Here is a 27,138-nt window from a genome sequence, read left to right as displayed (position 1 = left end):
ATCAGAACGAGGCATGAATGAAACATGGCGCCTAGCTGTCAATCATTGAGTGATGTCACTACTATGGAATTTACTACGAAAACTCGTGAATGAATAATCGCATGACTCACGTGATTCTCACATGATTCTCAATAATTACAAATTGAACTGCGCATGCTCGGGCACTGGGGGCGGAGCTACAAATCTGAACTCGAATAGGAAGTTGGAAGTTTGACTTTCTCGGGCGGTGAAAGTCGAAAAGTTGAATAAATCGCTCGGCGGTTCCAGTTCCCTTTAATGTGAACAGCAAATAGAAACATCCTGCGACATCCATGCAAGAGTCAGTTCCGTAACCTGTTAGGTAATAAGAAGGGTTAGATTTGTAATGGAGATAAGCCTTGGCTCTTGCCGCGTAAATAACATGGCAAGGAAGCAAGTACGTTAAACTATTTTCAAAGACGAAATGTTGTTTTGTAAACCTTTTGATATAAACAGGCCCGAGCTTGTTCAGGAATCACGTCTTTTTTAACTCGATTTTGCATACAATATGTGCCCAAAAATGGTCGGGCCTGAGCCAGCAAGGTCAACTAAACGTTCATAATGAGTATGATACGTTTTTGCTTGGCTTCTCGCTATATCATACTTATTTCAATCTATACACTGATCAAAGAGGCTGTATGACATAAACATTGAATCAGACACAAATGTCACATCAAAAGCAATAATAAATCTGAAAATTCTATTAAATTTGTGCGGCGTATATAATAGGTGCACTGAGACACTGGACAAGAAATTAGAGACTCAAACAGCCTGTACTCCGATGTAAAATACGCCATGACTGAAATGAGAGCTCGTAGGTATAATTAATCTTTGTCCCAATCATCTTCGTCTCTATAGCATACTAGTAATTAATCAGTATTTAGTCGTTATAACTTCATGTTATAAAAACCTGGTTTTGCAAAAACGTCCTTATTACACATGACTAAGTTTCGTTCGCATCCTTTGTCATTTTTCGCTGCAGGCGTGTTAGGCGTTGGCAATCATTCCTGGTTTGGTTCTCCTTTGTTTATATGAACCGAACTTAATGACTTGTCAATTCCTCTCAAGCCACTTACTCAGCATTGCTATATGACACAAAGATGCTGGTTGGAGTTGCAACCAAGAACCGACGCGTGCGTTACCGCAATCGTTTGAACGATTCATAACATAGCACCACCAGTGTTACACAGATTATACATTGGAAGGTGACATGTAAGGGTATACTGCATTATAGATTACGGTGATGGGGTCAGCTACTACGGCTACGTGTATTTCATCAACGAGCACAGTGATAAATGTAAGTAGATGATCGGGACTAGATAAGCCGCCGTACGAAGACAAAAAAGGATGAGTTTCACGGCGAGCATGTTTATATTTTCGTCGCCGGCAAATCTCGTCATTGGTCACATTACCGTACAACAGGTTATCTACTTCGAACCTGGGACTCTGTACACGAGATACATTCTACACGGCGTGGTAGGGTTCTTTCTAATGGGTTTAGGAACGACTGGAAACGTATTGTCAATCGTAGTACTCGCTACGCAGAGTTCAAATAGCGTCAATTTTCTTTTGGTCTGCCTCGCGGTGGCCGATACATTCTTCCTTGTCAACGGTATATTGCTTTACACACTCGGGACAATCAACAGATATAATGGATTGTTCAGGGAATACAGGGAAGTGATGCCGTATGCGATCCCATTTATCAACGGCATGGCTTTCCTGTCTCACTCCCTGACCGTCTGGCTTGTAGTCGTCATAACAATAGACCGCTATATCGCCGTGTGTTATCCACTAAAATCGGTAAACATCTGCACCAGAGGGCGCGCACGGCGCGTGATCGCCATCTTAGTAATCTCGCTTACGTTGTTCTCGTTGCCGAGATTCTTCGAGAAGACGGCAGGCTACGTGTACGATGCAGAACTAGACAACGAGCACGCGATGTTGACGGTCGTCTACAGGGAGTTCCATCAGTATCCAGTCTACATCTACCTGTACGAGACAGTCCTCTATGGCGGATGCCAGTTTTTGTTCCCACTTCTTCTTCTTATATCACTGAATGTCAGGTTACTCTGGGGTTTGAACCAAGCCAGGATTAACCGAAACATGATGCTGTCTTCATCAAAAAAACAGCAGAAGGACGACAATGTGAGCACGATGATCGTGGTGGTAATTAGTGTATTTATCATCTGCCAGTTTCCAAATTTTCTCTCATACGCCCTCAGACTTTTAGAAGTATTTGATTCTTCGAACGCAATCGTCGTGAATCCTCAGGGGTCTAGCCTCCTCAATCCTATCACCGAGACTTTATTGAGAATAAATTCATCTGTAAACTTTCTTATATACATGTTGGTCGGTAAAGAGTTTCGAAAAGTTTTGTTCAGAATTTTTGGTTGTTCTAAACGTATTAACAAAACCAAGTAATCAATTTAGATCTTCATCAACTAACCATTCGTTTGGCAGGAACTAATGTCAATATGATAGTCCTGATAGGAGTCTCTAAACACACTAATCACTTTTCAGCTCTATGCAAGTCGCTCAAGTGTGCTTTTAACAGGTATTTCCTACAAACCTCTTCTAGAATTTTCCACAGGGGAAATTCACATCGGCGGTCGAGGTTTCGCTCCGGTATCTTATTGGTTTTTCAGAAGGGAACGGTACTTGCGTTTTTATCTGACGTTCTTCTTCATCATTCATTCTTGGGTGTTACTGATCAAGTGACCCCGTCTTCCGCATCGCCAAGTGGCCGGGTACAGAGGAAGAGTACATCGTGTCCTCTTTAGCTGCGACCATGACACATCATAACGCTCTCCTCCCCAGTCAATCTACACTAAGTTGACACTACGCATTTCTTTGGGTTAAAATTATTCGCTACTAATGAACCAAGGACTTGAAATGAAATCGCCAGGAGTTAACAAAGTTATCCTCGATATTTTTCACTGATTGCATTGGTAAGAAACAGTCTATTCTAAAAGGCCTTGGTCATAGGATATCATTATTTAATGGAAAACGCTTTTATCCTAATTTTGGCCGCGCTGGTCCTTGATATACTGTATAACAACAAAGGACCCCCTGTGTAGGTATAATTTTCTGAATTAACCGCCGAATTTTCTACCGTAGAGTCAACATTTTACGTCAAATTTCCCCTAAAAAACCCATGGTAATAATGAGATTAATTGTAATATTGAAGTTTGTGAAGTGTGGGGGGAACACTGGAGGACACCAGGCAAAAAGTACATGTAAATCACAATGGAAAAATCAGAAGAGAACGCTCTGACTGTTCGGAGTGTTAATCAGTAGCTATAGTAGAACACAAAACGGACAGTTACTTTTGTTGACAGGGACATTAAGAAAGGAAAAGTTTACTGGTGAATACGTTGACATTTTGTACACGAACCAATGAACCCTCTAAATGTTGTGGTAAGGCACTTCTGATATAACGCTCGGCTACTAGATACTAAAAATATCATTATACACCCCTTTAGGCAGGGGTGCTTTAATAGGATACACATGTGAGGGAATGTATTTCAATTTCAATGACATGCCTGGAAAGCTTTTTGTTTTCAAAATGGCGCTGACTTCGCTCTATAATTTGTTTTCTTACAAGCTGAATTTTCAATTTTCTTTCTATTCTAATTTTAGGGGGATCAGGGGGCTCTTCCCCGGACACATGTCCTTGTAAGTTAGAAATTTTTTGGGGGTATCTTTATAGGAAAAACGTAAGTTATACAAATGTTTGCACAAAAGCCGACTTGTCGAGGTCACGTGACATAAACATAAACACGAGCTCGCTTAACTGTTGCCAGAACGAGTTCCTTCACAATTTGGTCTCCAAATCACCCAAAATCAATAAAAAAGTATAGGCAGCATGTGACCAAGAGAGTGTAGCCTTTTTGGGCTATCAACAATGCACTTGGAATTGCATTTGACGTGTCACTTTTGTAAACAAATCGGCGAAAAAGTAATTAAATTTTTACTAACATGATACATGTACTTTCAAAGACTATTTCCACTTCCGCCCTGGCACGCCTCGAAGACGAATAATGGTCACGACCCTCCCCCCCCCCCCGAAGAGGTTGAATGCTTTTGGTGGGTGTGTTTCGCAGGACTGTGTATATAGCGGAAGGCCAACCCCTCTCCCTGCCACTACAACCAACTCTCATGTTCCCTGTCTGTGTCATTAATTATCAGCCCAACTTGTATGTATTGACCATGCAGCCGTATAAAGAGGGCAAAATGTTGCTATCCAGATCAAGGGCTACCCCTATTCTTACCCTCTATCCAACTCTTATACTTGATTTCAAACTGACCCCAACACTTTGCTTAACCCCGTAGAGAAAGGCCAGTCACTTAGTGCACCCCTCCCCCTTCCTTATGTCGGGGCATATCCCATTCTTCGAAGCGGACACAATATTCCAACATTTTGATTTAGGACCCCTCATCACACTATACTGTTACTGCACGGGAGTATGGGTGAACTATGAACTTGTTTTAAAAACAGGAGGAAAGGAATGGTGAACTATATGCCTGGCCACAAGGCCCAAGGGGGGGGGGGTGCAGGGGTGTACCCCCGAATAACAACAGCTGATTTCACTCGCTCCCCAGACAAGTACTACCAAAACAAAAAAAAACGTCACAGAAGGAATTATGAGTGGGTTCCGTCAAAGGGGAAGCTATCGAAGGGGAATTCATCGGGGTTTCTCCCCTGACATAAAGCCGGGAGGGGGGGGGGGGGGGGTGCACTACGTCCGTGACTTTACATAATAGCCCTGATGAGCATTATCTAATGCAGGCGAGCATGTTATTTAGAAATGTGAGAGGATGTACAGCCGCGCTAAATACCTCATAAATATTGTTATCGGAAACGATAATGGCAAACGCCCATTAAATTGTTTAAACGTATCTGGGCGATACGTAGCTAAATCTCTCTTTTTTCCATCTTTGGATTACTATTCAGATCACACACGATTGTCTGAACCAAATTTATCATTGAAAATGAGTGACCAATCAACTTGTTCGTCATATTCTGGAGGTTCTGGTTCATGCGTTGCCTCTCGAGAGAACCGCCACGACTTTCAACACACTAACTGGTTTAAACTCATGATTGACCCAGGCAAATCTTAAATGATGGAAACGACGCGAGGTTCTACACGCAGCTTTGCCACGGGCATGGCGGAAGAGGACCACAGTGTCCTTGAGATGGTACTTTTTGTGTGTACTTTTCTGCCCTTAATTCCCGTCACCTTTGGTATACCAGGAAATATTATATCTCAATTGGTGACCACACAAGAACACAATAGGAAACTCTCATCTTCTGTCTTTATGACTGGAATAGCTGTAGCAGACACTACAATGCTTTTCTCATTCGCTTGGTACCATCTATGGCGCTTTATGCCAGCTATACACATGGAGTTATTCTTGAAGTAGGTACCAGCATACATGTACATCGGTGTACTAAAATTTGTTTGGCAGGCAAAACATTTCGAGCGCGTAAAAAATCCTTTTTTAAGCTACTGGATCCATTCACCAATAAGATCCCAAGCCCGACAATACCCGATTTCTACTCCCGCCTCGACCGGTGTGACAGCGGATATAGTCCCCCTGGAGTCATAGTCCGGTAGCATTGTATTTGACCAAATAAGCAGCATGATCTATTGTACCGCTAACCCTAACCAAAACATTTAGCAATGCGGGCTATTGTTACACGGACTATCAGCCCTAGGACTACTATCCCTTGCACATCGGTAGAGCCTGAACAACCGGGCATAATAGTAGGCCTTTCGCAGACATAAAAGGGGTGGGATATCTTGTCTTCGTTTCTTCCAATTTGTTTTTAATTGTCGCATGAAAAGTTCCGCTGTACAGTCGTGACTATTCATGACGATTACGTTGTAAGTTTCTTGAATAGATATCCCAGCCCTTTTATGGCTGCGAAAGGTATCTATTGTGTTCGGCTGTTTAGACTCTACCCATCGAGGAGGCGGTGGGAGAAATCGAGTATTGTCGGGCTTGGGGTCTTATTGGTGAGTGGATCCAGTGTTTCGCCAGACTATAAGGGGAGCCGCATTATTTACTCCATCTTGGTCTTTTGCTGAGCTAATTCGCATACTCATCTTTAGCTTGGCGGAACAATTCGACTGTCCTGGATTTTCTTGTGGTCGGTCGTCTTGTATTGCGTCGGATAGCTCAACCTCCAGTATGATACCATGAACGGCGACCTTGATCTCTAGCTACGCGTTTCTTTTTGTTCGCCGATCCAACTTTGAAATAACTACCCACTTTCACGAGATTAACTTCACAGATTTCTTCTTCTTCTTTGGCGTTCGCTTTCCACTTGGAGGTGTTTGTATTCTCCAGTGAGCATTCTCCTCAAAGGCGGTATGAGCGTTTTACGTGCTAATACGGTTAGGCGTAGATTGGGTTGATTTGCCTATTGACTCCGACTTTGCCCAGCAGTAGAGTCCACGCAAGCTACTCAAGTTCTCTCTTGGCGGGGTGTTTTGTTTGCCCGACATAGACACCACATGCAAGGAACCTCGCTTGTTTATTTCTCGAGGACGATGATTAGCCATGAATTTCAGTTTCCTTTAAAGCCCCGCCCATTCATTCAATATTACAGTCCTGGCCATAGTCACGCACCTGTAATAAAAGGTCCGATCGAGGTTGAGGTTGAGGAAGAGTTCCTTTAAAAATGTTGAATGCCCTTCTTATACACTGGGTGTGTTAAACAATTTAATTTTCTTAAATTATATACGAATTTAGTATGGTCTATACATGCTTTCCGAAATTGGTGGCTTGCATTTGAATTAACTTTTTCCCCCTTGTCCGTCATTTAAAGGCCATATATCAAGGTTTGAAAACATGCTTGATACTCATGAAATATGTTGAGGGTTAAAAAAACAAGATCCCAGACATTAAAAAAATTCTAATAATAAAGTCATTATTTAGTTATTTCAATTTTCAATTTTAAACTATTTGAATTTCCCACCACACACAACTTTAGATTAGTTCCACATGTGGCCGCTAGGGATTTTTTGATGACGTAGATCAGGCCAGTCAGAACAAAGCAAGATGGCTTCCGCATACAGTTCAGAGAGTGAGAGCAGTGAATTTGAGGATGTTTTGGTCGATACAGAAGGATATTTAAACGTTGAGCCGTACATGTTCGAGCCATTAATATCACTAGATCATAATGAGAGTGATCATTCGGACGAAAGTGATTAGAATTTGTAGTTAATCAATTTGCATGGCAGACCTGCCGATATAGCAAAGAAGACATTGATAGACGGTTGCAGATGCATAACATGTATGATTTTTGAACAGACTAATGTTGCACAATATTGTTTCGCCTCGTCTGTGTTGTATCGCCAGTTATGTCATGATGCTGAACTACTATTGAAAAGTGATGGTATTATGCACAATAATCTTGACGTGACGATATAATGCCGTGCAACGTTAGATAGGCCTAGATGTCAGATGACAATAATCTGTCATTGACAGTGGCTGTCACTGACACTGACCTGTGTCGCTGTCACCTTGCTATGGCTGGAACACAAGAAGACACTATGCGGTATCACAGGCCCCAATAGGGCCTACACATTATGTATAACAACCGACCTCAGCAGCCTCGGGCATTAAATGCAATTGACATGGTTGGAACAGCTGTTTTTAACAAGTGGCATTTGATATTCAGTTGGATGCAGATATCCGGCTTCATGTGATAATCCGTATCGATAAAGTGATCACTGCAAAGTTTGGCCGAAGGCCCAGGCCTCCAACACTCCAAACGTTTGCACTTCCGAATCCACAGCTTCCTCCTCTCTCGTTCAACTGGCTTTGGAAATTCATGAAAATGGGTCCCATCCGTCATTCGATTGTTCTTTGTGCTAGCCTTGACACAATTCGGAGCCACACAATACACCATAGTGAATGAAACACATTACTTCCAGGTGTGCATAATTAATTAAGGCCCTCCTGCTTTTATGATTGCATGACATGTACAGATAACCTGATCTACATCACAACTTTTGCTGAACCCGCCGCCTGGCTCTAACAAGCCAGTTGCTAGCCTGATTAGGTAATCAAGTTGTCAAACACATAATTGGCTATATCTTCAAAATGGATGGAGCTAATTGCATTTGGTTTTCTGTATTGTATAAAGTGTTAGGTACACTTTTGAAATCGTCTTACAGCAGAAAATGGCAAAAAACCTAGATATATGGCCTTTAAGGCATTCAAGTGTGTTGGTCAACCATGACTATCTCCTTTGTCCCTCAACCATAAGGCCTAGTTTCCCCTTATAACATCACTATTTCGGACAATCAGCGCCCCATTTCTGGAAAGGTGTATAGGACTTATATACTCATCAAAGAAAGTTAAAGACCACTTTTTATATTTAACATATTTTTTTACATCACATATTAAGGACCAGAAAATGCCTAAATATGAATGTCCTGTATGACCTCCAAGACACAGTAATCAATTTCACATATTGTTTGTTCCAGTTGTTGCATAACTTCTTTCTAAACTTGTCACAACCTGAAAATTGGTGTTTTGGTGTGTCAGCTGACCACATAAAGTGGTACAAAAGTCCATGCAAGTGCTTTTCCTTGCATTTCCCACTAAGCTCAGGCAGCATTCTGACAAGAGAGATGCCTAGTGCCTAGATGCCACTTGAGTGAAGTAGAGGTTGCACGAGCCATAGGGATGCTAGAAGCTGGCTTCAGTCAGCGACGAGTAGCTGAGATGATGGGTGTGTCTCACAGTGTCATCAGTCGTGCTAACCAACGACACCGGGAGACAGGGCGATACTCAGAGAGACCCCGTACTGGCCGCCCATCAGTAACAACTGCGAGGGATGTCCGCTACTTAGTGACTCTTTGTCGTTGCAACCGCTTCAGTAGTGCTCGCAGACTCAATAACCAATTCACTGCTGCAACTGGGGTGACTGTTTCAAATCAAACCATCCGTAACCGACTTCACAGAGCTGACATCCATGCCAGGAGGCCACTGTAATGCATCCCATTAACCCCTGCTCACAGAAGAATCCGTCTCAATTGGGCTCGTGATCATGTGGGATGGACCCACCAGCAATGGCGCCGTGTTCTGTTCTTAGATGAGAGCAGATTCAGCCTGGACCACAATGATGGACGTGTTAGAGTCTGGAGACAACAGGGAGAGAGATTTGCAGATGCCTGCATCGCTGAACATGACCGCTGTGGTGGAGGCAGCATCATGGTGTGGGGCGGAATCAGCTACGGTCAACGCACTCGCCTCTCTGTGGTCCCAGGGGGAGCAATTACAGGTGTGAGGTACAGAGATGAAATCGTGGAACCTTTTGTGGTTCAGTTTGCAGAAAACGCTGGGGAAAATTTCATTTTCATGGACGACAACGCCCGTCCCCACACAGCGAGGGTGGTGACACAGTACCTGGCGGATCATGGAATTGAGCGTGTGGACTGGCCAGCGAAATCCCCGGACTTGAATCCGATAGAACATGTCTGGGACATGATGGGAAGGAGTATTGTAGCGCTTGAGGTGCAGCCAAATGGGTTGCAGCAGCTTGGTGTGGCCTTGGAGGCTGCATGGGATGAAATTGATGTCGGGGATGTTAATCGTCTGATAAACTCAATGAGACAGCGGTGTCAGGCTGTTATTGCAGCAGGGGAGGCCATACTCGCTACTGACCATGCTGACATTGATGACAAGACATTTAGGCTAAAATTGTGAAAAAGTTGACACACCAAAACACCCATTTTCAGGTTGTGACAAGTGTAGAAAGAAGTTATGCGACAACTGGAACAAACAACATGTGAAATTGATTACTGTGTCTTGGAGGTCATACAGGACATTCATATTTAGGCATTTTCTGGTCCTCAATATGTGCTGTAAAAAATATGTTAAAAATAAAAAGCGGTCCTTAACTTTCTTTGATGAGTGAATTCCCTCATGCACTGGGTGGGTTTGAAGTCTCCAGATCACTACGCTTACACATCCGTTGCTGTCAGTGGGTTTGAACCATACATCAAAAAGTAGTCCCGCGGTGGAAATCAAATGGTTAATCCCCCCCCTTGAATTTATCACACAAAACGTGCAACGTAAATTTCATGGTTTGTCAGGCTTGGTTGGATCTATTTTGGATGTGAAAGCGTTCCTCGCAGATCAAATCTGTTAAAAAGTTATGAGAGTGTAGATTGTGCCAATTTAACTGAAAAATGGCTTAAACATTTATTACAACTTCGCGACGTCGACCCTGGGTTCTCACAAGGATTGAACCCGGGCCCTATTGCGTGGTAGCCAGCTTCATAGATGATACTGTGTTACGGCCTTATGGCCAACGTTGTCTGAGTTTAAAGTTGTGACACAAGTTTATAGACATTCGAACTGCAGTGGTTCAGTGGTGCAATTTATCAGTCATGCAAATGTGCTGAAACATTGTGTTAATGCCGATTCTCACAGCAGCGCGACCTATTGACGTCATTTGCAGTGTGAATTATTTTTGTCAAAAATGTTCCGTCATATTCTGTGTCAAAAGTTTGAAAAAGGTTTTGGCCTTGATCAGGGGTAAGTAAAGGATTCCTTTGAGCTCCTGGTAGGAACATTATGAGACCTTAGATAATCAGATTGCTGAAATGAAGTAAGTTGAATGATACTAGATTTCGCGTTTGACGGCTTCAACTCACAATACCTGATCTGCCGGTGAATCTTCTGCTCGAAATTTGGAGCCCTCAAGTTTCCGACTGATCAAACCAATGCAAGTCTGCGTCATCAAAGTCTATTGTCACCAATGATTCAAGAAATTTAGGGGAAACAGAGCCTCTTCTAGCAAAATCCGTGTTACGAGATATTTTACATCAAAATCAGGAATACCTTGAGCACAAATTTTGAAGACGTCATGTTATCTTTTTTTCTTGCACCGGATTATTGCGTTAGTAGCTTCAGGACGTCAGATGTCGCTGATCGAAGAGATGAACACAGCAACGCATTATTGCGAAAGCCAAGAAGGATCAATCGAAACAAGAATACGAAATTCGAAGTTCGAAATACTTTAAACTTAATTCGCGTATCGAATCTCGAGATCCAATATCTAATTGAACCATTCAGAAGACAGTTTGGGCTTGAATATTCTATAGTGCGAAGGAGAGGGACGGGGGAGGTGACCATGGGCCTGATCCGATATCAAGTATGGCCGCCATCACCAGCATCCTTGATACCAGGGTCAATCGCATGCTCCTCCCCTTGCACACGTTATCAGTGTGTCCGATTAAAGACAACATTATTTTATTCGTACGCGTTTTCGCTCATGCATAACTAATTTTCCTTGTCGTATTCGCTGTTAATCTGGCAAAAAGGGTGATGGGTGATTGCATAATACTCTGTTACCCCTTCTGCCTGCCAGAACAACTGCAAAAGTATTCACCAATATAAGTTTCACCAAATCGCGTACGAATAAAATAATTTTTCTTTGATCGGAACTAGACCGTGGTATAGGCACGGCCAAAAGTGCCGAGTGAAAGGCCTGGAAGTCCAAATGCATTACCACCAAAGAGAATGTACAGCAGGATAAATGCCACATCCAGAGATGCAGACTAATGACAACGTCCTTACATTGTTGTAAATGTCATCGGGCAGCCACACAGGTCCAACCAATTAAGAAAATAAAATGCATTAAACTAGAGGGTTAAGGAATTAAGACCGAGCTAGCGGTCCTTGGTTGTCAAATCAAAATGTAAACTTTCTGATTGCAGATGTATCTGGTATGTAGGCTACACGGGCGGGATGCTGTCATCATTGCTACTGAGTGGGTTCTCTGTTGATAGACTTGTGGCCGTGGCATTCCCCATGAAGGCACAGCAGCTTTGCACAGCATCGAGGGCGAAGAAAAGCATACTGGTCACTTCGGCCGTGGTCGTCGTTCTTAACCTCAATATTTTCTTCGTGTATGAAATGATGTCGGACGAAGACGGTAAACTACAGAAAGGAATATGGCACATTACCTCAATTTTTCACAAAATGCAAAATTGGCTGACAAGCGTGAAGTATCTACGCTAGTGCTCGGAAATGCATTCCCCATCTTACTAGCAAGTAGTACACTAGCGATATCAGAGATTTCGTGTCAATATGATGTGGGCCAGTTATGTGATCGCCGTCAGTTCGATATAAATTAGCGTCGATCCCCGAAAAAGGATTGTATAGTTATCGCACTGACCGCGGCGAAACTCCTGACCACGAAACCTTACGAGCGACTCGAGTGCACCCGAGGTTCGACTGAACATCACTGTAATTAGATCTTACCTAATAAAATAACAATAATGTTAGGTTTTGCGATCTCTGAAAAATTTTATATGCAGAGTTCAATTTATCTATTTTCTGCTTTTCAGATTTGGCATTAATTGTACCTCATTTTCCGGAAGCGCCAGAAATTGAGGCCCTGGCCACTGGATTTCAGCTCGCATTTGGTACCGTTATTCCATTTGCCATCATTCTAATTTGCAATGTAGCCATCATTATAACTGTTAACCGTGCGTCAACGAAACGTGCCCAACTAAATGTAAGCCGAGGAAAAGACCAGAAAGACACAAGTTCCACACAGGAGTCTAAGGCTCTTACAAAAATGCTGATTTCGGTCAGCGTTGCTTACATCCTGACTTCAATACCGTATAGATTACATTATTTCCTGCTGGACACCCCAGAAATCAAAGCCATGTACAAGGATACAATGTATTGGAAGCTTCGGATGACGATTGAAAGTCAAGTCTTTGATGCTCTCTTTGCGTTTAATTACGCATTGAATTTTTTCTTATACCTTTTAGGAGGGGGGGGGGGCGCAGATTTAGAGAAGATACTAAAAATGTGCTAAAAAGAATATGCTGTCGCAAATAATTGGCATGAGACGGAAGGACTTTACATTTACTTCTATCTTGCTGTGATAGCGATGAAAGAAAACCTATTGAGGAAAGCATAGCTCCCTGTAGCATACTTCAAAATATTCCAAGAAAATGGTTTGAAAAATATCGTAGTCACTTTTCGTCACCCAGTGGAACGAGATATTGACCCACGCCTGGGAGTGCTGGCTGTCAATGTTTTCTCATCAAGTGATGTAAGCGACTTGTTTCCAATGTAAAATGGCTTGATCATGAATCAAGTCGCCGAACTACTCTTAACAAAGGTTCTAATAAACTATAACGCACATTAATGACGTAACAGAGGGCGTATAACTGGTGCCTCGCGAACGCAGACTTAAAAGAAGTGCTGCTCTCCTGGGTGGATGTCGAACCCTCGTTCGTTTGGCTCGAATTCTACCACTCTAACCATTAGCACAAGACGGCTCTTCTTGTAAAAGAAACGACCGTGTCCGCTGTATTATACGCGCCGGTCACCGATCCAAAGGTTGACCGCGCTCAACGTTGCTTAACTTCCACTCTGGGGCCAACGCGCCAACCACTGGGCCATGAAGGAATTCCCTCATGGCCGGCGGGTTAAGCCGTGCCAAATACCTGGGGGTACTATACATCATTCCCCCTTCGGACAGAGATGAATCGTCCGCGATCCTACTTAGCGCTTCATGCGTCTCAGTACCGAACTACAAATTCAGAGCTCGCATCGCGTGGGAAGGTCTGCCAGATGTATTGTATGCGCCGGTCACCGAAAGGTTGACCACGCTCGACGTTGCTTAACTTCCACTCTGGGGCCAACGCGCCAACCACTGGGACATAAAGGAATTCCCTCATAGCCGGCGGGTTAAGCCGTGCCATATACCTGGGGGTACTATACATCCGCTGCTTATGTCCGATCCCTCTTTTTCAGAAATAACGTCGATGAAATTGACTTTCGTCGTTCGCAGCTCTTCGTAAGGCTTGTGAAATCCAGGATAACAACGAGATCTTTTAACTCACCAAGATAATTAGTGCATAGTGCTAGTAGTACTGTTAATGTACACAAAGGCTGACTTTTAAAAAAATTGAGGTTACGTGACACGGGTTCGCCTAGAAACTGTTGCCATGACGTGTTCCTTCACAGTTTTGTCTCCAGCACCCTAAATCAATAAAAATGATGTACAGCATGCGACCCAGAAGTATTAATTAAGGTAGCAGGAAGGGGTGGGCGTTTGTGGTTTCTGAGTGTGAGGGCGTATAGTGGTGTCAGACTGTGCTTTAAGAGAGACTAGACATGATGCCAGTCTCTCTTAAAGCACAGTCAAAGGACATGAGGTTTCAGTATAAGGTCTTACATTATAGCAATGGGAAAATGTAGGTAATTTTGGATAGGTCCGTCCTTTGTTATGTCCAAGTAGCGTCTAGAGTGACTCAACCACTCACTCTCTTGATTACAGCGGCCGCATCAGCGCCACCACACGGGGCCTAATGGTATTAGGCTAAGTAGCCTCGCGCGATCTGCACCATTCTGGAAAACTCAATGAGGAAGTAAGCTCATTAGCATAATGTATTCTTAGCTTCAGCTCGAGGTAATCTTGAGCAGTGTTTCTTCGGGCCAGATACATTGTGGTGGAAAACGTCTAGTACAAAGAACGCCTGGCTTGCGCCAGACTAATAAGTGAAGAAAGTCTGGCTGCGCGAGATTACTGTGATAAAAATGACCATTACAGAGACTCTGTGACGTAGGCATATATTTTTTACAATTAATATGCTCTCAAAAGACGATATGGAATGATTTTTTATTAACATTTCCTGAACTATATACCTTCTAATTATCACTTTACATAAATAGGTCGGCGTTAGGTCACGTGCTTTTCTTTCCTCGTGACAATATACAGCAAAATAGTTACAACCCCACAATCGCGCTATAAGTCCATAATAAGATCACGGTGACCCGTTATAAATGTTTCGCCTACTTCGCTATTTTGCCGCAACGCGGCGCGTTGGGTCCTTGCGTCAAGAGAGTGAGGGTCTTTTGGGCCACATCCTGAGATACAGGTGTTTGATACTCCTACATCTACGGTGGCCCATAGAGGACATACGTTTATTTTCAATATAATAGAAGTTTTTTCTTTTTACAATGCGTTTTTTTTCTCTCGAATTACAACCGCCGTCGGATTTATTTCTCACCGCCGAAAAAATAATTTCCACCGCCGGGTAAAAAATAATAATTCCCACCACCGCCAAAGAAAATAATATCCACCGCGGTGGAAATTAATATCGACCGCAGTGGAAATTAATATCGACCGCGGTGGGAATTAATATCCACCGCGGTGGAAATTAATATCGACCGCGGTGGAAATAATATCCACCGCGGTGGAAATAATATCCACCGCGGGAGCTAATTCGTTATTGACACCGGGTGGATATTATTTCCACCGCGGTGGAAATAACGAATTAGCTCCCGAGGTGGATATTATTTCCACCGCGGTGGATATTCGCGGTGGATATTATTTCCCACCGCGGTGGATATTATTTATGGAAATTATTTTTTCGGCGGTGAGAAATAAATCCGACGGCGGTTGTAATTCGAGAGAAAAAAAACGCATTGTAAAAAGAAAATTTTTCTATTATATTGAAAATAAACGCATGTCCTCTATGGGCCACCGCCGAAAAAATAATTTCCACCGCCGGGTAAAAAATAATAATTCCCACCACCGCCAAAGAAAATCATATCCACCGCGGTGGAAATTAATATCGACCGCGGTGGAAATTAATATCCACCGCGGTGGAAATAATATCCACCGCGGGAGCTAATTCGTTATTGACACCGGGTGGATATTATTTCCACCGCGGTGGATATTATTTCCACCGCGGTGGATATTAATTTCCACCGCGGTCGATATTAATTTCCACCGCGGTGGATATTATTTTCTTTGGCGGTGGTGGGAATTATTATTTTTTACCCGGCTGTGGAAATTATTTTTTCGGCGGTGAGAAATAAATCCGACGGCGGTTGTAATTCGAGAGAAAAAAAACGCATTGTAAAAAGAAAATTTTTCTATTATATTGAAAATAAATGCATGTCCTATATGGGCCACCGTAGCCACCGCATACATCATATACAAAACCCTGAGAAAATCCAGTACAATCCGCTTGGAAGGGTGGCTGTTCCGATTACTTCACACACCTTAAGAGTTAATGTTCAGATTGGCGGTATAATACAATAAATAAATTCCTAACGTTTTGATTCGTCAATCTACATAGATTTTATGCTGTCAAACATTCTGTGTATTTATTACGAATTGAAACAAACTTTCAGTGGGAAACATGCAATTCAGGAACGAGCCTTCAATAACTCAAGCTTAAAAGCGGACTTCGCCATACTACAGCCGATTCAGCCTCTGTTTACCGTACTGTTTCCCGGGCGTTAAAATGTACCTACTTAATTCCTGTTTAAAAGTCGGATGAAGATCAGAAGGCATGGATTTCATCAGGGGTTCGAAATATCGAGAGGCGGAGTATATTTAAAACCACTGAATACGTCAGGACCGTTTCGGCCATTAACAATGCATGAGGAATTGCATTTGCGGCCCTTTTTGTGAACAAATCGTCGAAAAATTAATTAAGGTTTTAGGAATTATGGGAGGATCCCATCAAGAGGGGTTTGGGAGGTTACCCCTCCATTGTGCTGGGTAAAATGATTAGCTATCGAAGGGGGATTCGGTGGTTCTGCCCAGACATAAAGCCCGAAGAAGGTGCACTATAAAGTCGGTGACTTTACATAATAGCCCTGATGAGCATTATCTAATGCAGACGAGCATATTCAGAAATATGAGGATGTACAGCCGCGCTAAATATCCCTTAACTACTGTTATCGGAAACGATAATAGATAGCGAACGCCCATTCATTTCTTAAGCGTATCTGGGCAATACGTATAGCTAAATATCTCTTTTTTTCTTTTTTGGATTACTATTCAGATCACACACGATTGTCTGAACTAAATTTATTATTGAAAATGTCTTACCAATCTGTTTGTTCGTCATATTCTCGAGGCTCTGGTGCATGCGTTGCCTCTCGACAGAAACGCCACTATTTTCAAAACACGAACTGGTTTAAACTCGTGATTGACCAAGGCAAATCTTAAATGATGGAAACGACGCGAAGTTCTACATGCGGCTCGGTCACGGGCATGGCGGAAGAGGACTACAGTGTCCTTGAGATGGTACTTTTTTTGTGTAATTTCCTGTCCTTAATTCCCGTCACCTTTGGTATACCCGGAAATATTATATCTCTATTGGTGACCACACAAGAACACAACAGGAAACTCGCATCTTGTGTCTTCATGACTGGAATAGCTGTAGCAGACACTTCAATGCTTTTCTCATTCGCTTGGTACCATTTGTGGCGCTTTATGCCAGCTATACACATGGAGTTATTCTTGAAGTAGGTACCAGCATACATGTACATCGGTATACTAAAATTGGTGTGGCAGGCAAAACATTTCGAGCGCATAAAAGTTCCCCTTTTTACACTATTTCACCAGACTAAGAGGGAGCCGCGTTACTTAAAATACTTCATATTGGTAATTTGCTTAGCGAACCCGCATGTACTCATCTTTAGCTTGCGGAACAATTCGACTTTCCTGGATTCTCTTGAAGTCGGTCGTCTTGTATCGATTGCGTCGGATGGCTTAACCTCAAGTATATTGCATGAATGGCAACGTTGATCGCTAGCTACGCGTTTTGTTATCGCCGAGAACCAACTTCGAATTAGCTACCCACTTTCACGAGATTAACTTCAAAGACTTCTTCATCTTGTTCTTTGGCGTTCGCTCTCCACGTGGTTGTGTTTGACGTATTCTCCAATGAGCTTCCTCCTCACAGGTGGGATGAGCGTTTCACGTACCACAACGGTTAGGCGCAGATCGGATTCATTTGCCTATTGACTCCGACTTTGGCTTTGACTTTGAATCTACGCAAGCACCTTATGCTCTCTCTTGGCGGGGTGTTTTGTTTGCCTTGACATAGACGCAACATGCACGGTACCTCGGTTTTCCGTTTAAAGGAATGATGAGCCAGGAATTTCAGTTTCCTTAAAAACCAATCCAGTTCATTAAATCCTGGTCACCCACCTGTAATTAAAGATCCGGTCGCGGTTGAGGAAAATATTCCCTTTAAAAAATGAGAATTCCCTCATGCACTGGGTGGGTTTGAAGTCTCCAGATCGCTACACATGCACATGCGTTCCTGTCAGTGGGTTTGAACCATACACCCCAAAAAGTAGTCCTCCCGTAGTACTCCCGAAAGCGTTCCTCGCAGATTAAGTCTGGTAAAACGTTGTGAGCGTGTGGATTGTGCCAATTTAAATGAAAAATGGCTTAAAAGTTTATTACAAGTGCATGACCTTGATCATGGGTTCTCCAAAGAATCGAACCCGGGCCCTATTGCGTGGTAGCTACCTCTTTGATGATACAATAGTGCGGCCTTACGGCCAAAGTTGTCTGCGTTTAAAGTGATAGAAATTCGAACTGCAGTGGTTCGTTCAGTGGTGCAATTTATCAGGTACGCATGGTGTTAATGCCGATTCTCACAGCAGCGCGACCTATTGACGTCATTTGCAGTATGAATTATCCGATTTTTGGCAGTAACATTCCGTCATATTCTGAAAAAAATTTTCAAAGCAGTTTTGGCCTTGATCAGGGGTAAGGAAAGGGTTTTTCTGGGCTCCTCACAGGAACATGATACGAGACCACAGAGAGTACCAGATTGCTGAAATGAAGCTAGTTGAATGTTACTAGATTTCGCGTTTGACGGCTTCAACTCACAAGACCTGATCTACCGGTGCATCTTCTGCCCGAAATTTGGAGCCCTAAAGTTCCCGACTGATTAAGCAAAGGCAAGTCGGACTCATCAAAGTCTATCGTCACAATTGATTCAAGAAATTAAGGGGAGACAGAGCCTCTTCTCACAAGTCCAAGTTACGAGATATTTTATATCAAACTCAAGAATACCTTGTACACTAATTTTGTAGACGTCATATTATCTCTCTTTCTTGCACCGGATTTCTGGACCTCTAATGTCACTGATCGAAGAGATCAACACCACAACGCATTATTACGAAAGCCCAGCAGGATCATTCGAAATAAGAAATGCGAAGTTCGAAATACTTCAAACTTAATTCGCGCATCGAACCTTGAGATCCAATATCCAATTGAACCTTGAATATTCTATAGTGCGAAGGAGAGGAACTGGAGAGAGATGATTTTGGGCCTCATCCGATATCAAGTATGGCCGTCATTACCAGCCTCCTCGAAACCAGGGTCACTCGTATGCTCCTCCCCTCGCACACGTTATCAATGTGTCCGATCATGGACAAAATCATTTTATTTGTACGCGATATCGCTCATGCATTAGAATCAGAATTATAAGGTGTGCGCGCGTGAGCATGTCTGGGGGGGAGGGTCAAAGAAGAAGAGGTTTATACAAATATGTAGAATGTCTCCAAAAGTCGTATCAGCGACGGAGGAATACGATTTTACAGGTGTGGCTGATCCTTCATTCGAGGATACAACTTAAAGGGGATTTAGCACGACCAATGATTCGGCCAACTTTTTACATTTTCTCGGGCGGAGAAAATGAACCTCTTCATTTCCTGTTGATGAGCCCGGCACATAGAACATACGGGACAACTATTGGCGGGCCCCTGAAATACGTTTGGGACCTCCCATTCGATACTATGCTAAGTTATGCTACACTTAAAACAACCTGTGTTGCGCGGGTCAAACTCTTAGATTCTTTAAGGTGAAACAAAGCGATTAGATTAAATGCTTATGGAATTAAGACCAAGCTGACGGTCCTTGGTTGTCAAATTAAGACCACTCGGTAACACCGTAAATGTGATCTTTCTAATTGCAGATGTATCTGGTATGTAGGCTACACGGGCGGGATGCTGTCATCATTGCTACTGAGTGGGTTCTCCGTTGATAGACTGATGGCCGTGACATTCCCCATTAAGGCACAGCAGCTCTGCACAGCATCGAGGGCGAAGAAAAGCATACTGGTCACTTCGGCCGTGGTCGTGATTCTTAACCTCAATATTTTCTTTCTGTATGAAATGATGTCGGACGAAGACGGTAAACTACAGAAAAGAACACCTCCATTTTTCCACAGAATGCCAAATTGGCTGACCAGCGTGAAGCATGTAGGCCTACGCTAGTGCTCGTAAATGTATTCCCCATCTTACTAACAAGTTGTACACAGGCGATATAAGAGGTTTGTGTATCAATATGGCGTGGATCTGTAATGTGATCGCCGTCTGTTCGATGTTAATTAGCGTCTATCCCGAACAAGGGGTGAATAGGCATCGCATTGTCCGCTGCGAAACCCAGGACGCGGAAACCTTACACGCGACTCGAATGCACCCGAGGTTCGACTGCACATCACTATGGTTAGATATTGACTAAAAAATTATGAGAATGTTAGGTTTTGCGACCTCTGAAAAATTATTGTATGCAGAATTAAATTTATCTATTTTCGTTCTTTCAGATTTGGCTATAATAGTGCCTCATTTCCCGGAAGCGCCAGAAATTGAGGCCCTGGCCACTGGATTCCAGCTCGCTTTAGGTACCGTTATTCCATTTGCCATCATTCTAATTTGCAATGTAGCCATCATTATAACTGTTAACCGTGCGTCAACGAAACGTGCCCAACTAAATGTAAGCCGAGGAAAAGACCAGAAAGACACAAGTTCCACACAGGAGTCTAAGGCTCTTACAAAAATGCTGATTTCGGTCAGCGTTGCTTACATCCTGACTTCAATTCCGTATAGACTACACTATTTCCTGTTAGACATACCAGAAATCAAAGCCATGTACAAGGATACAATGTATTGGAAGCTTCGGATGACGATTGAAATTCAAGTCTTTGATGCTCTCTTTGCGTTTAATTACGCATTGAATTTTTACTTATACCTTTTAGGAGGGGGGCGCAGATTTAGAGAAGATACTAAAAATGTACTAAAAAGAATATGCTGTCGCAAATAATATGTGACGGAAAGACTTAACATTCACTTCTATCTGGCTATGAAAGCGATGGAAAAAAACAATTGAGAATAGCACAGTTCTTTTCAATAGACTTCAAAGTATCCAAAGAAAAATGGTTTGGAAAGCATCGTATAAAGCATCGTATTTTTTTGTCATGCTATTATACATTGGGGTATCAACCTCCCGCCTGGCAGTCCTGGCTGTCAATGTTTTCTCATCAATATTCGCCGAAATTCACCGGCGAATTTCTGGCGAATTTACGGCGAATTTACGGCGAATTTTTACAAGTTCGCCAAAATTCGCCGGAGACTTTCGGCGAATTTAAGGCGAATTTGTGGCGTTTTTGGGGCGAATTACGGCGAATTTCGGCGAATAATTTGGACAAGGCCCCTAAAAAGGCATGATGATCAATCAAGTCGCCGGACTACTTTTAGGTTCTAATAAAAATATAACGCACATTAAAGACGTAACAGAGGGCGTGACTGGTGCCCGTGAACGCAGACTAAGTAAGAAGTGCTGCTCCTATTGTCGATGTCGAACCATCGTCCATTTTGCTAGAATTACAGCACGCTAACCATTAGCACAGCACGGCTTTCTTCTTGTAAGAGAAACGACTGTTTCCGCTACTTATGTCCGATCCCTACCAATGATTGGTGGCAGGTGTTTTTATTCTTATCACGAATATACGTCGATTATTGGCAGGTAACATACAGCTGATAATCAACAAGTCGTGCCTAGTTGTCGATGATTTTAGAATGTGACCCGAGTCGGCAATTTTTTGAAATTGGGATAACAGCGCGATCCCAGTTGTACTGGCCATGTCAAGTACTTATACATACCAATTATCATGCATGGTGATATCCAAAGCTATGTCAATTATATAACTCTTTACCCTCTATTCATACATTTCGCACCATTATTATACTCTTTCACGTGTAATGCACAGAGTCATTCAAACTATACGGAATCTTTGAGTGGAGTTTTCTCAAAATGAAAAACTTGCAGATTGATCATCGTGAAATCATCGACGAACTATTTGAACAGGAAATAAGGGAAATACATGAACTAGACAGATTTCATAAGCCTTACGAAGAGCTACGAACGACGAGGTGAGAAGTCCATTTTATCGACGACATTTTTGAAAATTTTCCCGGTTACTCATAGATGCTCGCATTCCACTTTTTCCTTTTCCATAAATCAGGAGTTAAAGGAATGGGCGGGTTTTTACTACGATATGTTTGTTCCTCTTCTTGTTCATCACTAAACTATTTTTCGGAACGTGTTTGATCCTTTTTCCAATATGGTTTCAGCTCTAACTTTGTATTAAAACGCACGGGCCGAACTTATAAAGCGTGTTTTTCTTTTGTTTAACTTGGACCTGTTTAAGCCTAAACATTTGTAAGACTAGAGGTAGACATGTCCTACAAAACACTGGTGTTCATCGGAAATTTGAACCACAGAAGGACGTCTGTCCAGCTAGACTAGTCCAGCTGGTGATGCAATGTGAAGCATAGATCGCATTTCCTTTGTTCAGACGATCATGTAATACTTGGTGAATGGGGTTGACCTTAACTGAACTCCTTTGCACAGCATTCAGCCCATAGGCCGTAAAGTGACGTACATCGCTCGGCAATGTTGGGAAGAAAGAGAAGTGAGAATTTCACTCCGGACCAGCGGAGAGCTCTAATTGAGCTGGTAAGAGCTCATGAAGATATCGTTGAAGACAAGCGAACGGATGTCCAGGCAAACAAGAGAAAACAGGCAGCATGGGAGAAGATAGCAGGGGAAATGAATGCCTTATTTCCCGAACGTCCACAGGACCTGAAAGACCTTTGGAGACGAATGAAGATCAAGGCCAAGGCCGTAGCCCGTGAGAAAAAGATCGACCTTGGTAAAACTGGAGGGGGGACGGCCACTGTAGGGGAGGTGGATGACGAAATCCTTGCCATTCTGAATATCACACCTGGGGATCTGCAACAACTACATAATCCTGTGGATGACGATGCCCCTTCCGTTCCTGTAGTTGCTGATGACGTCATTGATGAACCCTTACCATCAACAAGCGCTGACGATCTGGGAAGGTAAATATTGGTCATCTGTTTGAATTAACTTTCATAAAAAACAGGCAAAGGTATATGCAGCAAAAACGAAGTGAGATTTACTTATACTGAAATACTATCCAAATGACATCAACTCATCCCTTGAAAAATAAACTACTTTCCGAAATAGAAAAGAAATAAAATAACAATGCGAAAAGTGATTAGTTATCATGATACTTTATTATGACATTCTATTGGGTTGTTATTAGGCCCGCCATTCTCCACAGTCGTTATAAAAATAAAAGATATCCTTCATTATTTTTCAGCTGCACTCCAGCCGCGGAAACATTCCTGAAAGATGTGGATGGGGAAGTTGAATATACTGGAGGTAACTACGATCTTCACAACAGCTCTGCCGCAACCCCCAGGAAACCACGTTCTAGTAAAAGGTAAGCAGTGAATGGAATACAACGATGTATCAGTCAAATCTAATCACTTTACACTATGGACCTCCAACACTTTGGAGTTCCTGACCACACGCGTTGCTAAATTACTTTGCATTCTTCTTTCCAGCCTTGAGAAGAGGGCTACCATGTCCGATGAATCTCCTGTCTTAAAGAAGACCGACCAAGCACTTGCCTACCTGAAAGATGAACATGAACAAAAAATGAGTTTGCTTAATTTGCAGCAGGAGGCAGCAAAATTTAAGAAGCGTGCCTACGAGGCGAAGATGGACTACTACAAGGAAAAAATTCGAAAACTCCGCATTGACCTGTAGCCTATGGATGTATCCTATATGACATGATGAATGAAATAAAGGTTATAAAAACTTACTGGAAGTGTTGTCTTATGAATCTTTGGCGAAATAAGTTGCCTCGTAGGTTAGCTTCATGATGATGCGATTCCTCTGCTGGCTCTCGGCGCATCAGTATTGGCATCACCATGATAATCATCTGGAAGTGGATCGTTTCTGCGAATGGCCAAGGTGTGGAGACATGCTGTAGCGATGATTATGGCCATATTGTGCTGCAACTAAAAAAATCATGCCAGTTAGTATAACCGATCGCGAACTGGTATCCAAGCAGATAAAAAGGTTCATCCCCATTTCGCCTACACCCATTTCGCCTACACCCATTTCGCCTACAAAATTTACCCGTTTCGCCTACTCACCATTTCGCCTACTCACCGTTTCGCCTACACCCATTTCGCCTACTCACCGTTTCGCCTACACCCATTTCGCCTATTCACCATTTCGCCTATTACCCATTTTGCCTACATCATTTCAAATGTTTTATGATAGTGACTTCAAATTCAAAAGATGTTTCAGCCTTCTAGTCTAATTTGAAATGTCTATTGGTGCCAGAATTTTGTAACGCTTTTAGAAATATGCAGTTTATCCAACTAAATACCAACTAAATACTATCAGACGAACTGAGTAGGGTCATGAGTAGGGTCATGATTTGGCTGAAAACAGTGGAAATATCATGGTCTCTCAAATTTGTCCAATTTGAAGAAAAAACATTTGTGGACAACCACCAGTTTTAATAAAATTTCACCATTTACTCGCCTGACTGTCTGGAATGTCATATCCAAATTTCAGATTCACAACCCGAAGCATTATTTGATGCAAGGCGGTCAAACTGTGACAATTTAACTGGAAAAAGGCTTAAAAAATCAATGGTGGTCTTGTCTCAAGAGGCCGGGTTGGAATGATAAAGTATGGTAAAGTTTAACTGGGAAATATGCTATAATATGAAGGAAAAAAACCAAGCTCAACAATTCGTAAAATTGTTCAAATGTCCAGCGCACACCACTCTTTTCCTTTTTAGTAGGCGAAATGGTGAGTAGGCGTAATGGTGAGTAGGCGAAATGGGTGTAGGCGAAATGGTGAATAGGCGAAATGGGGGTAGGCGAAATGGGGGTAGGCGAAATGGGGGTAGGCGAAATGGGTAATAGGCGAAATGGGTGTAGGCGAAATGGGTATAGGCGAAATGGGGGTACACCGATAAAAATTCAGGGTTCACCATTCTGTTGGAAGCCATTACACTGTAAAAAAACGGTATTAGCCCGGCACCAAAAAATTGTATTGACCAGGTCTGAATATCGTAATTTGGTATTCCAAAATGGTACCGGAAATTCTGAATACCATTTATTTGTATTCACTCAAATGTCAATACCAGTTTTTGGTACTGACAGATTCAATACCATTTAATGGTACCAGCTCAGTACCAAATTATAGTATCGCCCCAGTACCAAATTATGGTGTTGAGGAAGTCAACACCAAAAAACGGTATAGGTCCTTAATGAATACAAAATTTTGGTGTTGAACCCAGCACCATTTTTTAGTATTCAGACGGTACCGTTTTTTCAACAATGTAGGCCAATCGGAGTCCTATGGTGTGGTTCAGGTTAGGTGAGGCTTGTAAGCATGAGGTCGATGTCAAATATAGGTGAGTGGTGGGGTGAAATTTTTTAAATCTCCTGGATTTACTTACTGAACATCGAAGGGTATTTCCCCTACCAACAGCTTGGAATCGTCTTTTCCAAACCCCAAACGCTCTCTCGATGACCCCTCTTGTCCTCCTTTGGGCTTGAATGTAATTCCGCTCTGCAACGTTTCTTGGTTCACGAACCGGAGTCAACATATATCTGGTGCACGTGTATGCTGGGTCACCCAGCAAAATACCCTGGAGCTCTCCTGCTCTGAATCTTTGGCAAAGTCGTGATTCCTCAAAGATTCTGGAATCGTGCGCAGAGCCGTACCATCTGGAGACGACATTGGTGAAGCATAACTCATGGTCACAAACAAGTTGGCAGTTCAGGCTATAGTAACCCTTTCGATTCATGAAACGCTGGGCATTAATTCCTCTTGGGTTTGCGATGGGAACGTGCGAACCATCGAGAGCACCAATTACACCTGGGAATTGCGCAATATCGCGGAATCCTTGCTGCACCCTTAGTCGTTCCGCCTGGGTTTCGGGAAAAGTTATAAAATTTCCCTTTCTATCACATATTTCCCTTGTGACTCGATGGATAGCTTCGCCGCAGGCCCATTGTGACACACCACAGGTATCTCCAGTGACATGTTGAAATGCACCATTTGCATAAAAACGAAGAGCAATCGCCAGTTGCAAAAGTGGTGTAAGTGCTTGGTTTCGCCGAGTTGGCCGACGTAGGTCTTCACTGATGAGATCGAGTAGCCATCGAAATGTTTCTTTAGAAATTCGAAAGCGCCTCAAGAACTTCGGGTCTGACAGTTCCTCTAAAGGATTTTCTCTGTCCCTGAACACCCTCATGCGTCTTCTCTGAATTTCATTTTCATGCTCCTCTCGTTCGTCTTGTGCAAATTCAAGTATAGCAAGAGCATCCATTCTGCCGACCACACGCCGTAACCTCCTCTACATGTATGAATCATAAGCTTAAACAGCTGCAAAACAAGCCCCCAGGTATGTTTTTCAATTCCTTTGTTATTTAGACACCCTAGTCTATCTTGGATGACAGTTTTAGACACGTCCAAACTAAACATCCTTCTGTAGTAGCTGTTTATGCTAAACGATAGATTAAGACTTGTCTAGGCGATTTAGACTTGTCTAAGAGAAAAACACCTTTTATAAGTTCGGGCCATGTTTAGTACGCACAAGTCCTGGCGCGAAGACCTTTCCCGCCAGGTGAGTGCACGCCGAGATCCGAGTTCACGTCACCCCGCTATTACGACGCAACGTTATTTCCGTTATCGTCGCAGTAGCGAGGTAATCGAGCGCCAGCAGCGTGACGTCGTGGTGTAGATTTTCGTCTCCATGGAGCGCGTCACCGTGCATTGATCTGCGCCAAAATAATCTCAGCACGGAGGCCTCAGACGGGTCCAGTCGGAACCAAATTCAGTCAGTTTTTGAATTTTTCCATGTTATGTGTTATTCGATGATGGGAACTGCGACTTTGGAATTGAAGGTGAATGAACCGCCGACAGCTTGGGAATAATACCCTTCATAATATCAACTAGCAATTACCCGTGCTCCGCACGGAGTTTTGGGCATAATACAGGCGACCGTGTAGAGTCGAAGGTTATGTAATGCTGCTCATGTGTTTAGTGAAGCTGCTTGTGCGGCGTGCGGGATATTAACTAATGCATTTTTTAGATACTTTAACGAAATATCTTTGGCCTAA

General features: G+C 42.8%; 3 protein-coding genes across 3 annotated transcripts; 2 read left to right on the top strand and 1 right to left on the bottom strand.

Moving 5' to 3' along the window:
• Positions 1–1,365: 1,365 nt before the first annotated feature.
• LOC135487846 (FMRFamide receptor-like) lies at positions 1,366–2,439 on the top strand. The gene has a single exon (XM_064771968.1). It carries the CDS (start codon positions 1,366–1,368, stop codon positions 2,437–2,439), a length of 1,074 nt encoding a protein of 357 aa, XP_064628038.1.
• Positions 2,440–22,567: 20,128 nt separating this feature from the next.
• Positions 22,568–23,752, top strand: LOC135487845 (uncharacterized). Its single transcript, XM_064771967.1, has 3 exons — positions 22,568–23,016; positions 23,301–23,423; positions 23,548–23,752. The coding sequence occupies exons 1-3, from the start codon at positions 22,568–22,570 to the stop codon at positions 23,750–23,752; spliced, it is 777 nt and encodes a 258-aa protein (XP_064628037.1).
• Positions 23,753–23,862: 110 nt separating this feature from the next.
• LOC135487841 (putative nuclease HARBI1) lies at positions 23,863–26,518 on the bottom strand. Its single transcript, XM_064771943.1, has 2 exons — positions 25,470–26,518; positions 23,863–24,006 (listed from the first exon to the last, which is right to left on the bottom strand). The coding sequence occupies exons 1-2, from the start codon at positions 26,343–26,345 to the stop codon at positions 23,863–23,865; spliced, it is 1,020 nt and encodes a 339-aa protein (XP_064628013.1). The 5' UTR covers positions 26,346–26,518.
• Positions 26,519–27,138: the final 620 nt, after the last annotated feature.

Source organism: Lineus longissimus, chromosome 5, assembly GCF_910592395.1.
Source record: "Lineus longissimus chromosome 5, tnLinLong1.2, whole genome shotgun sequence".
NCBI classification, from domain to species: domain Eukaryota; kingdom Metazoa; phylum Nemertea; class Pilidiophora; order Heteronemertea; family Lineidae; genus Lineus; species Lineus longissimus.
The sequence above is the reverse complement of the archived record's forward strand: the minus strand, read 5'-3'. Positions and strand labels throughout refer to the sequence as shown.

What these genes read in the sequence shown, in the direction of transcription:
- LOC135487846 (XM_064771968.1), top strand. Translation starts at nt 1,366, where the DNA reads ATGAGTTTCACGGCGAGCATGTTTATATTTTCGTCGCCGGCAAATCTC.
- LOC135487841 (XM_064771943.1), bottom strand. Translation starts at nt 26,345, where the DNA reads ATGGATGCTCTTGCTATACTTGAATTTGCACAAGACGAACGAGAGGAG. An exon ending in GAAATACCCTTCGATGTTCA is followed by an intron (nt 24,007 to 25,469) that starts GTAAGTAAATCC and finishes TGATTTTTTTAG; the next exon opens with TTGCAGCACAATATGGCCAT.
- LOC135487845 (XM_064771967.1), top strand. Translation starts at nt 22,568, where the DNA reads ATGTTGGGAAGAAAGAGAAGTGAGAATTTCACTCCGGACCAGCGGAGA. An exon ending in AGCGCTGACGATCTGGGAAG is followed by an intron (nt 23,017 to 23,300) that starts GTAAATATTGGT and finishes ATTATTTTTCAG; the next exon opens with CTGCACTCCAGCCGCGGAAA. An exon ending in AAACCACGTTCTAGTAAAAG is followed by an intron (nt 23,424 to 23,547) that starts GTAAGCAGTGAA and finishes TCTTCTTTCCAG; the next exon opens with CCTTGAGAAGAGGGCTACCA.